Source organism: Pinus tabuliformis, chromosome 4_2, assembly GCF_031772625.1.
Source record: "Pinus tabuliformis cultivar Carrire ecotype Pingquan chromosome 4_2, CPIR1, whole genome shotgun sequence".
NCBI lineage: Eukaryota > Viridiplantae > Streptophyta > Pinopsida > Pinales > Pinaceae > Pinus > Pinus tabuliformis.
The window spans coordinates 1,128,698,728-1,128,714,269 of NC_142304.1; the positions used below are offsets into that span (position 1 = coordinate 1,128,698,728).

The following is a 15,542-nucleotide window of genomic DNA, read 5'->3' on the forward strand; positions in this document are numbered from 1 at the left end:
ACCCATTTTTGCAAGTTCATTCCTTCCACAAACATGTCGTGTGTGGGCTTCTTTCTAGTGAGCATTTCCAATAACACTATTCCATAGCTATATACATCGCCTTTTATTGTAATTTGTCCTCCCACTCCATATTCTGCATTCATAGATCCTCATCTTAAATTTTTTAATTCAAAATGTTAAGCAAACATAAGAAAATCATAACATTGCTTAAGATGGTATATAGTTTAAATAATACCTGGAGGAATGTACCCTGTAGATCCTTTGAGTGCATTTGTGGAAGTGAGAGCTCCGTCTTCATTACTTGCAAAACATATAGTAGCAATGCCAAAGTCTATTAAATATGCAGTCATATCTTCACCCAACAACACATTGTTGGGTTTCAAATCACAATGAATCACTTGCACAAAACAATGGTGATGGAGATACGCCATGCCTTGGGCGATGTCTATTGCTATATTCAACCTTTGAATCAGATTCAAACTACTTTGTTCTCCATCATCGGGATATAACCACTTTTCTAGGCTTCCATTTGGCATTAATGGAAATATCAAAGCTTTGATTTGGAGATCTGAATAACAGGTTATGGCCCGAATCAAATTTCGATGTCTAACTTTACCCAAAACTTTGCACTCTCTATCAAAACTCTTTTGAGCCCCTTCATTTTGTAGATTGAGAATCTTGACAGCCACCATTGTGCCATCATTCAAAAGCCCTTTGTACACTTTGCCAAAACTACCAACTCTTAACAAGTTGGCATCACTAAATTCATTTGTTGCGATGACGAGCTCTGCATAGGAGATTCTTCGATGGCCCACATTTAATGTTGGACCAGTCTCTTTCTGAATATGTCTCTTGCATTTTTGTCTCCACAAGATTGCAAGAAACAAACACAATACAACAAATGCTACAACAAAAATGAGTGCAATAACTCTTTTTAGATTTAGAACACTTTCATGTTCATGAGCATAGCATGGTGGTAGATTTACCCAAGGTCCACATAGACCAAGATTTCCCATAAATGCAGTGGCGCCAATCTTTTTGAAAACTCCCTCTTTAGGGACTTCTCCTGACAACTTGTTAAAAGAAAAATTCAAGTGATGGAGCATTGTGAGATTTTCTAGCGATATGGGTATTCCACCTGACAAATTGTTGGATGAGAGATCTAGGTCCTGAAGGCTAAGAAGTTCACTAAGGGATAGTGGAATTGGACCTTCAAGTGTGTTGCAAGAAAGATTAAGATATTCTATTTCTTGGCAACTTCCAAGTGCACTTGGAATGTAACCAATTAATTGATTTGCAGAAACATCTATAGCTTGAAGCTTATTGAACTTTCCTAGTGCTAAAGGTACATGGCCATGTAATAAATTGTTTGACAAGTTGAAATAGAAGGCTAAATTTGCAAGGCCTGCAACTTGTGGAGGTATGTGCCCAGTAAGTTTGTTGTATGATAGATCTAGCAAGAGTAAGTTCACACACTTCCCTAAATTTGCAGGTATATTTCCTGATAACTGGTTATGGTTAAGATATAAATATCTTAGCTGCCAGAGGTTGGCCACAAAATCAGGGATTCTTCCAGAGAGATTATTCTTTGAGAGATCTAAGAGCCCTAAGGTTTTTAGCTGCCCAATTTCCATAGGGATGTTTCCTTGTAAATTATTGGAATCCATATATAACCTCTCCAACTTCTGAAGCATATTAATTGAAGAAGGAATTGACCCCGTAAAATAATTACTTTCTAAACTGAAGAATGTTAAACTAGTTAGGTTTCCAATTTGTGGAGGTATTCCTCCTGCCAATTCATTGAAACTCAAGTCTAAGATGGAGAGTTTTGTAAAGAGGTGGCCTATAGTAAACGGCAATTTCCCTGTGAGATTATTCCCGGATAAGTCTACAAATAGTAGATTGGAACAGTTACTAAGAGCATCAAGAATGGGGCATCTCGTGGTGCTGCCGCTAATCAGGTGATTGTCGCCGAGCAAAAGAGTCCGCAGATGTGTCAATTTACCCAACTCCATGGGCACTATTCCGCTGAGTTGGTTTTCTCCTAAGGCAATCAGTTGAAGTTTTGTACAATTGAAAAGGGAAGAAGGAATGCTGCCGCTCAGCTGATTAATATTCAGAATAAGAGCGTTGAGCTGGCTTAGCATACCCAACTCCAACGGAATGTGTCCCGTTAGATGATTAAGTCCCAGATTAAGAACGTGGAGCATACCCAATTCGGAAGGAACACTGCCGTGAAGGTTGTTGTGAGACAATTCTAAGTACTGCAAAGAGGATATGTTTCCCAAGCACTCCGGGATTGTTCCCATCAAATTGTTAGCTCCCAAGGACATGGTCAGTAGCTTCGGGAGAACACATAGTTGCGGGGGAATGATTCCTGCGAGATTGTTATCGGACAGAGTCAAGTTCCGCAAATTGCGGCACATACCCAGGGTGGGTGGAATGGAACCTTGGAGATGATTGAGAGACAGGCGAAGCATCTTTAAGCGAGAGAGGGTTCCCAATTGATAGGGAATTTGACCGTGGAAACTGTTATTGCGAAGGCTAAGTACTGTAAGAAAGGAGAGATTGGCGAGAAGGGGAGAGATTGTACCTTGTAATCCCATGCTTGAAAGATTGAGGGAAACGACTCTCTGTCTGCGCCTGCTGCATATGATACCCGTCCACTCGCAGAACGAAACATTTGGTTTCCAGGTGGCAGCTAATGATTGGTAGGGATCATATGTGATGGCAGACTTGAAAGCAAGCAGAGCGTGTTGATCAGAAACATTGGTGAGACGAGGGAGATGGGCGATGGGTGTGGAAAACACAAAAGGAGGATTGAGAAAGAGAATGAAAGAAAGGGTGGCGAGGAGAAGCATTCTGATAATACACATTCTGAGAAAAGAGAGGGAACAAGGAACGTAGCATTTCTGGAATCACCGATACAGCAGAAAATGGAGTTTGGTAGTGTAGATATATAGCAGCAGAATTGCCAGAAGAATCAAATATTTATGAAATAACCATTTGATAAATATGATGTCTCTTTTATTATATTTTTTAAGAAAATATGTTATATTTAAATGAGTTTAGAAATATTAATGAAAATTGTGTATACATTTTCACTATTTAAATAATAATAATAATATAGATTTATAAGAAATATATATATTTAAAAAAAAAATGTTTACATTTTATGAAGAAAGTATATATAGATATAGTTATATTTCTTTTATTAAAATAGTAAGGTAAAAAAATATAATTTAAATCAAAAAGACAATTTTAGAGGATAATATCTTAATGATAATTTTTTTTGTAATATTTATGTTAATAGGTAAATTTAGTTTATAGTTAGAATAGAAAATATGCTGGGACAAACGCTAAGAGGGGTGAATCAGTATTTACAAACTAATAATTTTTATATTTCATATTCATATTAGCCATAAATTACAATCAATCCCCAAGGTTATGAATACACCACTCAATATTCGAGGAATTATCAAAAGAATGTGAAATGTAAAATACCACATTTATAAAATAAACTTTAAATTTTAAAATTCTAACTTTCTTAAAAAAAATAGAATTCCGACATTCTTAAAATAAATTAAAAAACTTTATAAAATTAATCAAAAATATTTCTGGATGCATTGGAAACTTTCCTTTTAAACATTAAATGTAATTTCTTAAAGAAAAATAGAATTCTAACATTCTTAAAATAAATTAAAAAACTTTATTAAATTAATCAAAAATATTTCTCGTTGCCTTGGAAACTTTTCCTTTTAAACATTAAATGTGAAATAATGCATTCAGATAAAATAAATTAAATGTTTGCTAAGACATGGACTGAATGTTTGGACTCATTGGGCAATCTCGTACGGGCATGGTGGTTTCCAAATTGAAGGTTTTAAAGGGGAGTCTGTAAATGGATAGCTCAAAAGAAGGCTCAACACAAGAAGGAACTTAAGGAGATTGATTTTGAGATGGCCCTCATTGGAGATCCATATTCAAAGGACTTTTTATCTACATATATGAACCATAGACTTGTGGAGCTTGAAACTCGCAAAAGACACATATTACCTATCCAAGAAAAAAAAATGGAGGTTGAAAAGATGTGTGATTTAGATAGCATGTGGAGATAAGAATACTACATTTTTCCAGAAGTTCGATACAAACATGAGACAACAAAATAGAACATGGGAGATTGAGGATGGGATGAGTGGTAAAGCATCGAAGAGTGAAGAGATTCATAAATTGGTGGTGCAATTTTTTGAGAATTTTTATAAAGCCAATGATTTTTCTCAGATAGAGAATCAATTATCATTCATAGAACTCTATCCTCAAATTTTTTACAAGTAGGAAGAAAGGTTGGTTGGAGCCCCGTCTCACTCATAGGGCCTTCAATAGGGGAGCAATACCATACCACGTGGGTTCATAATGGGGGATAATTGAGGAAACAATGGCATAATATATTGGGCGATATATATAAGGGGAAAAGGGTTTTTATATTGGCAGGTATAAAAAAATGGAGCTCAAAGTTAAAGAAAAATATAAAGGGATATAAAAATAGTTAATGAAAAATTGGATACATACAATATCTAGTGGAAGTAGGGGTTTTTTAAATTGGGAAGTTGTATTCGCTTCGTATAGGTAAGGGGTTAAATAATGTGATTTTTAGGGGTATTTTCCGATATGTAGTCAAATTAAGGGTATTGTTTAATATGCCATGAACCTAACAGATACCTCTTGGCGGACTGGTAATGGATCATAGACAAATTCAAAGCTAGATTATGTATGTGGACTTACATATGGTTGTCTATTGGTGGAAGATTGGTCCTTGTCCAATCCACTTTACAAACTATCTCGGTGTACTAGATGCACATTTACAAACTTCCTAAGGCGATTATAAAACATTTTGTTTCAATTATAACTAATTCTATATGGTCTGGTCCATTGGGAAGTAGGAAGATTCTCTTGATTAGTTTGTATAATATTTACATAAGGACATCCGTGGGTGGGTGGGGTATTAAGTGTACTGAATTTTTCAGATGGGCTTTATCGTCGAACAATTTTTGGAAGGTATTTTCTGGGTCTCGTATCTCGAACAAGATCATTATTGGTAAATATTTAAAGAATAGGACTATGGATTGACTGAGATAGGGTGCTACTGCCATAAAGAATGGGTCATACATTTGGAAAAGTATTATTTCGAGCATGCAGTGGACTATTGAGAATATCAGGGGGTACATTAGATCGGGCTTATATATCATGATAGACATAGACCCGACTTATGGTATGAAGGACTCAAATAAGCTACTTATACAGACCACTGAAATTTTACATGTGAAGGGGATCTTTTACATTACTCATATCCTAAAGGGATTAGATCCCTTACACTTATATCCCATTTGGATGACTGCGGAGGATTTGGGAATGGGATCTGAAAACTCGGTTCGATGGAATATATATATACAACAATTGCACATGTTTATCGTTTCATTAAATCAAGGTAAAGATAGTCTTTGTTGGCAGGTGGGCAGAAGGCATGGGAATAACTTAGTAAAAAAAATAGACAATTATATCTCAGACACTCTCAGAGGTCAATAAGGAATTTGTTGGTTTGACAGGGTTTGGACATGGCATATGCCCAAAAAAATCTTTCTCTTTGGTTGGCTTGTTTGTAGGAATAAAAAAATAACTTGGGATAACTGAAAAATGTGGTTTATATGGCCCTAGAATATGTTGTTTGTGTCAATGCTTTGATGAGAATGCTCTACATTTATTCCTTAAGTGTCCTTATGCTATGGGGACATGGATTTATGTTTCCCAGAATATTAGGATTAATATTAATTAAGACTTTCCTACAATTGAGGAGGGCTTCAAACACTGGATAGTATTGACACAGGTTGGAAACCTACTACCTTTTCTTATTTTTTGGGGAATCTAGAAAGCGGGTAATACACCCATCTTTGATAATCATAGATATAGCATTCAGTATATTTGTTCCAAAATCTATGCTTTGTACTGTGATTATCGGCAAACCACTGGTTACATGATGAACAATATTATAAAGTCTTGACCCTCACAGACATCTTTTCCTATCAGCCATTTCAATGGGGCATCCCAGAATCAATGTTGTGGTTGTGGAGTCTGCATTGCTACTAGTGCAGATCTCATGTATCGTTTTCGTTGGAATGGAGAACATGGCACTAACAGAGTGGAAGTTATTGCATTATGGGGTTTACTGTATTGTGTGAAGCGACTGAACCTCAATTTTTTTCATATATTTGGTGATTATCATATAACCATACATTGGATTAACAATGGGACTACTTTTTCCCCTCCACATTTCGTCCATTGGATGCATCAAATAAACAAGATCAGAGGACTTTTCCAACAAGTCACCTTTTCACATCTACATAGGAATTCAACATTGTTGCTAAGAAGTTTTCAAAGAAAGGACTTTCAATGAATCTGGGTTGCATCAAATTTTCGGTTTACTTGCAAGGACGTCACATTAGTACCATTTTTTTCCCCTTCGAGCTCATGGACAAATCTATCTCTTTTGTTTTTATTTTTGGGCCACAATGCCTCATTTACTACCGCATCTTTTTCTGGGAGTTTATATTTTCATCTTAATTGTTGTTGGCCTTATATGATGAATTAGTATATGATTCTTTTTTGGTAGGTATTGGAGGAAACTGATTTCAAATATTAGAGTTTTGGCTAGTATTAGTTGTTGTTGACTGTTGATTAGTTGTCCATGTGGCTATATATCTGATGCTACATTTTAAGAATATGTTACATGTAAACATAGCTCTCTTTTTTTTTATAAGTAAGAGACGAACCTTCTATTAATTTGATCAAATTACATAATATACAGAGTGCCCCAGATAGCAGGGGCGACAAAAAACCAATGACCGAAGCTTACAAGATTCTTACAAACAGCGCAAAGTGGTGCCTACCACATCCACCAGATGGACCCGATGGCAGCAATAAAAAGTCCAGTAAACAAAACGGGTTCGAAACCCTCAGGCAACAGGCAGGAACCAGTCCTTGCTGTTGAAAACATAACCCCAATCCAACAGCCAACAAGAAAAGGGACCCACAATCGGGCAACCACCACAACCCATCCCGGCCATTGAAAGCAAAGTCTTGATCCAACGGCCAGTGGGGATATCGCATAGACGAGAAGCACGGAAGTTAACCGCGTGATGGGAGAGGTTTTCTCTCACCTCTCATTACCACGTGTTACCCCCTGAGTGGAATTGCATGCATCTTCCACAAAACCAGATGCCAACCATGTCCCGTGCGATATACCAAATAAGGTTTTGGGGTTTCGTGTCCATGGTTTTGTGAACAAGGACCCACCGTGGACCCCACTGCCCCTTGCAAAATGGACCCGACCTCAACTCTAAACTGGGTCCAAAAAACAGAAACAGGTCCGAAGCCCTGCGGCAACATGCCCTCTCCATCTCAGTCATTGAATACATAATCCCGATCCAATGGTCATTGGGGATATCGCACAGACGAGAAGCGTGGAGGTTAACCATGCGACGAGAGCGGTTTTCTCTCACCTCTCGATGCCACGTGTTACCCACTGAGTGGAATCACATGCACCTACCAAAATACTAGATACCATCTAAGTCCCACACGAAATACCACTTATGGTATTGCGTTCGTGGTTTTGCGGAAAAGCCAAAACATTCCCACAGACCCTGCTGAGCCTTCCGCCTGGAGTGGCCAACAGAAACCCGCTGAGCCAAATACACCCCGACAGTCTGTTCTGTGTCATTGCCCGACTTGAAACCTTCGTCATTCATCCAAAAGTGATAAAAGTTGTGGAGAGCAACCATATCCCAAATTCGTGGACGGATTAGGTGATATCCTCCTCACTCCTGTCTCCCGAATCCCTTCTATCAGCGTTGTTCATCCATAAATCCCAATCTTTAGCTGCCAAGATGAAACAGTCCTCTCACATTTTCTCTTCAGGTAACAACTCCCATGCATGCCGAGAATCCCTGTCCTTATTGGCCACACCTTCGTTGGCCAACCGATCTGCAAGCATATTTGCCTTCCTTCTAACATGAACAAATCTAATCGTTTTAAGGGTCTGCAAGTGAAAGTGGATACGGTGAAAAACCTGCAGCAGCTTCCAGTGCTTCGACACTTTATCTGGCGAAGTTCCATTGTGAATCTTCTTGGCTGCTCTGATGATCAAATCCGAATTTGCTTCAATGATAAAATTCTGTAAATTTGCCTCCACCAGGATCTCTAAGCATTGATCTAATGCCAGAAGTTCAACCATGTTATTGGTACCCTTTTCCAAGTGGCCATGGAAGATATATTTTGTGTGCCCCTGAGGATCTCTTATAGCACCCCCAAAGCCAGCTTCCCCCGGATTGCCCTTGGAAGCTCCATCAATGTTTACTTTGAAGAAGCCCCGAGGACGGAGTTGCCATCTACTGGACCCTGTGTTAATTGTTCTCACTTCCTTCCTAATTCCTTGAGGATTGATGGATTGAAGACCCAAATTAAGAATAACAATCTCCTCGTGAGGCAGAGGTGAATTCGTGGGAATTGACCTCAAAAGGCTCTTGACTGTTTCTTTAAGATGTTTTAGAATTTGATAGATTATGTGTTGTGGCTCGCTAGCTTTATTTATGAAGATCCGCCTATTGCGTTCTTTCCAAACATTCCAAATGACAAAGCCTGGTACTAGCATCCAGGCTTTGTTGATGATCTCATTCTCTGAGAAGTTCTTCCTCCAGATTGCCAGAGTGTTGGATATGCTAAAACTGTCCCTGTCGGTTTGTTTGAAGCTTGAGGCCACATAGTCCCACACTTTAGCAAAAAAAGAGCAGAGTTTGAGCAGGTGTTCAATCGTTTCCTCATGTGAGCTGCATAGGTGACATTTGGAAGGGCCACTGAAGCCTTTCTTGAGGAGGTTTTCCCAAGTTAGGATCTTTCTTTGGTGCACAAGCCAGATAAATAACTTTATTTTCATCCAGTGAGGAGTTTGAGAAAGCTCCATCCAGACTTTATCAGCATTTACAAAGTTGAATCCCGTGATTGCTTATTTTGCCTCTTCGAGGTTAAAGTTACCTTCGTTATTCTTCCCCCATCTTAATTGGTCGTGTGAGGAGGAAACCAGAATCCGTCTGTGCTTTAAGTCCATGGTGAGAGCCTCTGCCATGGCCTTCAAAGGACTCTCATCACTGTAACTTAGTTCCTTCCACTTCCTCCATTTTTCATTGTTCCTTCCCTGATCCCAGAAATCTTTTACCAATAATAGGCCTTTGCTGTCTGTGTCTCTTTTGAGGGCTGCCAGGTCAATCCTGTTAAGGATGGGTTCCTGTTGCCAGCTGTCCTCCCAGAATCGAGCTCGGTCCCCTGCTCGAATTTCCCAAAAACAATGTTGTTGAACAATGCTTTTGTTCTCCCAAGCAAGGTTCCATATGTGTGAGCCTCTGATTTGTCCTGTCATTCTAATAAGATCATTTTCCTGCCAGTGCTTTCCGTACTTTTGTTTCCAAAGCTTGGCCCAGGGGGCATTCGGCTCCTTGATCCATCGCCACCAAAGCTTAGCTCCCGAGACTTTACTCAGAGTATTCGGATCATGCAGCCCCAAGCCACCATGGCTTTTGGGCTTGCAGAGCTTGTCCTAGGCAACTAAAGCCCACTTTTTTTCCTCTTCCCCTCTACCCCACAGAAATTCCCTTTAAATGTTCCTTATCTGCTGCTTAATTCCTTGAGGAGCAGGGATAGCTGCAAACATGAAAATGGGAATGGCTTGCAAGACCGCCTGTGTGAGCACAAGTCGCCCTACTAAGTTTAAGGATCTGCATGTCCATTTTCTGATTTTGTCCTGAAGTTTATTTAAAATTGGTTCCCATATTTTCTTGCTGAGAGGTTTATCAGTAAGAGGAATGCCAAGATATTTGGAAGGCAACTGTTCCTTTTGAAAACCAAGAATCCTGGTAATGTTTCTTTGTATAGCAATATTAGTGTTAAAGAAAAAAACTTTGGACTTGTTTAGGCTTACCTCTGTACCTGCTGCCATAGCAAAGTCGTTTAAGATATCTTTGATTGCCCTTGCTTCCCTAACTGTGGGTATGCCCTACAGCATAGTATTGTCCACAAATTGTTGATGAGTGTTAGCCTCTCCATCGGGGTGAGCTTGAATCCCTGAATTCGACGTTCAACATTTGCCATTTTGATTGCCCTGCCTAGCCCTTCCATCATGAGGAAAAAGAGGAAAGGGGAGAGTGGATCACCTTGTCTGAGCCCTCTGGAAGGTGTGAAGGTATTTGAAGGAGATCCATTAAGCAGAATGGAAAAACTAGTTGTGGTGACTAGTGCCATAACCCATCTTATCCAATTGTGGTCAAAGCCATACGCTTTCAGAGTAGCTCTGATATAATACCAGTTGAGTTTGTCATAGGCTTTCGCAATGTCCAACTGAATAATCATGCCTGCTTGCTTGTTGCTTTTGAGAGAGTGTACCACCTCGTGTGCTTGGATGATGTTGTTGAGAATTTGTCGTGCCTCCACATAGCCTATTTTCTCTTCCGAGATGAGGGAAGGTACTAGGGGCTTGAGTCTATTGGCTATCATTTTGGAGATGATTTTATACACCAAATTACATAAGGCTATGGGTCTAAATCCATCCGGAGTCATAGCATTTTCCTTTTTGGGGATTAAAGCTATGAAGGATGCATTCAGTGCTTTCAGAACCTTTTTGTATTTTCTTGAGTCCTCCACAACCTCGAGGATGTCCTGTTTGACTGTATCCCAACAGGCTTTGAAGAAATCAACATTGAATCCATCGGGCCTGGTGCTTTTCCACTTTGCATTTCCTTGATCACCTCACTGACCTCCTCTTCCGAGACTGGCCTATTGAGATTATGGTTGTCCTCTCTAGTGACCAACTTGGGAATATACTGGGTGAACTGATCAATGAACCTAGATCTATCCTCCATTGGCTCCTTTGCAATATTAGAGAAGTGTTGTACTAGATTTGATTCCATGTCCTTGTGGGAGACAAGCTCAACACCTTGAGAATCCTTAATCTTTGTGATTCTATTATGTGCCCTGTGGGCCATAGTGGACTTGTGGAAGAACTTAGTATTTCTTTCTCCCTCTTTGATCCATTGAATCCTGGATTTCTGTCTCCGGAAAGTTTCCTCTTGTAAGCATCGATCCTCCCATTCTTCCTACAAAGAATTGGTTAGCTTTTGCCTCTCTTCATTGAAGCCCTCTGTGATATTGATCTGATTGATATCCTGGAGTTTCTGTTCAGTCTCAATTCTAGCCTTGAGGATATCGCCAAATTCCTTTTTGTTCCAAGATTTAAGTTTGGATTTAATATATTTTAGTCTCTGCTGGAGCATGTACATTTTAGTACCCTGAATATTTAGATCCTCTTTCCACCATTTGTTAATGTTACTGGTGAATTTGGGGTGTGAGAGCCAGGCATTCTCGAATCTGAAGGGCCTGTTCCTCGGAGTGCCCATAAAGGTAGCTTCTAGCTGAACTGGCCAATGATCTGAACCCCCAAAGGGCAGAATGGACACTGTGATGGCTGGTCCTGTGAGGAGGAGATCCTCAGAAACGATAAATCTATCAAGTTTTGAAGCCACTTGAGAAGCCCCTCCCCTTTTGTTATTCCACGTGAAGGTTCCATTTATTGTCTCAGTGTCCACTAGTCCCATGTTCATGATGAAATCTTGGAAGGCTTCAGAGTCTCTGCCTAGCTGTCTTGTGCCTCCTTTTTTTCCAAAAGAGATCTTATCATATTGAAATCACCTGCAACTATCCAAGGCATATTGGGATATCGTGCTCTTAGATCTTCTAGGGAGGTAAGAAGCTTCAGTTTATTTGCTTGCTTCTGAGGTCCATAAACATTTGTTATCATGTATATCTCTTTATCACCTACAGGACTGCACACCAAAGATAGATAGTTCGCATCCAGGATTCCAAATTTTTATGGATCCCACATCTTAAGAATCCCACCTGCCGAGTTATTTGCCTTAACCTCTAAATACTCATACTTGATTAACCATTTACTATGAATTTCTCTTATTTTCTCCATTGAACATTTGGTCTCCTGAATAAAGACCATATCTGGTTTTTCTTCTTTTATTCTGTTACTCAGATCCGTTTGTTTCCTTCTACTACCTAAGCCTCTAATGTTCCAAATTGTGAGCTTCATTAAGAAAGGTTGGTAAAGGAGTAGCTGGTAAGATCTTTCATCTTACCTGAGTTAATCAGTATTTTTCCACATTCGTTTAGCAGTTCATTCTGTCTTTTCCTTCCTCTTTTCCTTCTTGAGTTCTTTGGAGATTGTGCCTGTAAGTTCTCCATCATTTTGACCCCACTCTTCTCCTGGCTTTCATGGTTTCTCTTGACACCAGTTCCCTTCGATTGTGCCCTCCATAGAAAGAGCTGCTGAACTCGATCATAGTCTTCTTTTGGCAAAGAGTCCACTCCTTTGTTCCTGCCTTATTCCAGAAATAGTTCTAGATCGAGATTTTCCCTGTCTAGAATCTCCTGTAGTTCATGGTCCTCTGTTCCTGCCTCACTTGGAGTCATCTCATAGTCTTTACTGATCTACATGCCGCTTGGTAGATCCTCCTTATGCTGGTTGTTTACTGTGATATCCTCCATTTCAACTTCTGTTTCCTTCTCCTTAGATGCGTTCTCCCTGTCCTGGATTATCTCCACATTCTCCTCTACTTCCTCTAGGATTTTGAAACTATTGTGTCTTGTATTTCTGTCTTCATTACTTTTCTTGTGTGGCCATTTACCCCCTTTCCCTTTGGCCCCAACCTTGGTAAAACCCTCGTGATCTCTATCCAAAGAGGTTTTCCCATTGCCTTCCATACTATTTGTTGGGTAGTCTCTGAATAGATGGCCATGTTCATGACGTTTGCGGCACCTAAAAGGTATGTGCTCATAGTCCACCGTTTGCACCCAATCTTCATCATATACCTCTAAAATTATTGCTTCCAGAAGGGCTCTAGATAGATCCATTTCTGCACATATTCAAGCAAAGGAGGTATATTTACCTTTAAGAGTTGCCTCTAATATCTTCAGAAAATTCCCCAGCTTGTTGCCTATGGTTTTCAAAGATTCTGGTAGCCAATAATCCAGAGGTAGTGAGTATAGTCTGATCCAAACTGGTACAGTTGTAAATGTTTCACGTTCTGGGACAAAGTTCATCATCCATGGTCACATGTAGAGTCCTGCCGCAACATAGAAATACGGCCCCCCTTCAAACACTCAGTCTTTGTCCTCTAGGTTCGCGAAAACCACCATGAAGAAGCCTTTAGAACCCAGATGTAAATGTATTTCTCCCTTTGGCTTCCAATGGCTTCTAATCCAGATGTTTAATTCCCTTTCCATTAGCCATAACCCCATGAACTTGCAGATAATCGCATGTTCTTTCATATGGTCCCTGTGCATTTGAATTGCTAGATCACTCAATATGACCCGGGGAATGATGCTCGATTTGGGTTTGCAGACTCCCTTGGTTCTTGTGGAAGTCATTTTTCCGCTGCCGCCTCCCTTCTCCATTTCTTTACTTGTTTCCTGTTGATTCCCTTCCTGACCCTAGGGTTCGTTTCTTCCAATTGTCTCCTTGCCTTTTGCTTATGAAATCTTTTCCAACGGTTTTTTGAAATGCTTCCCTCCTGCTTCCTTGCCTCCTTCTGTGACTACCTGACTGTAGGAGGGAGCGGCGCTCCCCCCTGCGTGTCCTGCCATGGAACCCTAATGCAAAACCCTAGCGTCAACTTCGATCCTCGTTCAGGTTCCACTCTCCTCTGTCCACGCCCAAACCAAAAAAAAAAATCGAATTCAAAGTCATCATGTAAACATATCTCTCTTATTAATAGAAACATGTTGAATTTTTTTTTGTCTTGAAAAAAATAATAAATTAAATAAAAATCCAATATTGAAGAATAATAGTAAAATTTTAAAAAACAATCATATTAGAAAGTAGTAAAATTAATATTCATATTTCTTTTCACATTTTATAAATTCTTGAATTTTCACATATCATTAACCAAGAGGGCCAACATAATATGGTAGTAGTAGAATATAATTTTCTATCAAATCTCCAACTATATTTATACACAAATAATATTTCTATTGTTTGCAGAATTTAACAAGAATTTGTAATATTGCTAGAAAGATCTAGTAGGAATTTATAATTTGTCTTTTGATTAACAAAGGCATAGAAAATGTATTAATATTTCTTCAAAAAACACATTTGTTAAATACAACATCTCTATTATCGTATCTTTTAAGGAAATGGTAATTATGCAAAGACTTATAAGTTTAAATGATATATTTAAATGTGTTTAAAAACAATTGCAATTGCAAAAATTGTGTATAAAATTGTCATTTTATAAATAATAATAATATAGCTTTATAAGAAATGTGTATGTTTTTATAAGAAATGTTTGCATTTTATGAAAAAATTATAGATATAACTACTTATATTTCTTCTCATTTTATTAAAATAGTAAGATAAAGAGAAACATAGATTGGATAAAAAAACAATTTCAGAGGATAACATTTTAATGTAATTAGTTCTTGTAATATTTATGCTAATAGGTAAATTTAGTTTATAATTAGAATGGAAAATAATCCAATCCTTAACATCCAAAAACTTGTTTTCCAACATTGAGTGATGATTATGGATTGATCATAATTATTTCATGTAGGCGTATTATCCATAAATTATAATCAACTCCCAATGCTAAGAGTACATCACTCAATATTGGAGGAATTATCAAAATGTGTAGGAAAGTCTAAATAATAGGAGATACAAAGTACAAATGTCCAATTGTTATGCTTGCAAATGATGATGTAACAAAGAGTACATGTTGCTTCCTTGCATGTTGTAAATATGAAAAAATATTTTAATGTTTAACAAAATGTTAACATGTCTATAAATTGGTGTTATATATCTAAAATCATTGTTTAGAAGCTAAGAAGAGAGGGAAAATGATACAAAGAATCTTCGGTGTGAGTCGAGCCTTCATGCCCATTGTAGGAGGTTTTCAACATGTTTTCAGAATGGGGCCATTATAACACCCATATCTAATGTCACCATTGAAGATTACTTAATGAAGTACATATTCTCATTGGATCCTTGATATTAGGTTAGTTGTATATTCTCCATATATCATTTGGTGTCATATGCTAGCATGATTGTTATAGCTTGTTGATTTGTAAATAAACAATTTATGACCTACTCTCTTTACCAACATGGATTCTCTATAAAAGTTTCTTCTTGCACTTTTTTTTCATTATTATATAAAGAGATTTATATTTTAAAAGACTAGGAGGTCTATGTATGTCCTCTTCCCTTTACAAATTTCTCAATCATTCTTTATTCTTCTCTATTTACAATCTTCCTTGCACAAAATACAACCAACTAGCTTGCACACCATACAACCAACTAACCAGCAATAATAACTAGCTTGCACACCATACAACCAACTAACCAGCAATGATAAATAACAAAAAAAATTCCAATAAATTAGAAATCACTA

General features: G+C 38.3%; 1 protein-coding gene across 1 annotated transcript; it reads right to left on the reverse strand.

Annotated features, from left to right (window-relative positions):
- Positions 1-224: 224 nt before the first annotated feature.
- LOC149173632 (uncharacterized) lies at positions 225-2,876 on the reverse strand. The gene has a single exon (XM_089426770.1). The coding sequence runs from the start codon at positions 2,874-2,876 to the stop codon at positions 225-227; it is 2,652 nt and encodes an 883-aa protein (XP_089282896.1).
- Positions 2,877-15,542: the final 12,666 nt, after the last annotated feature.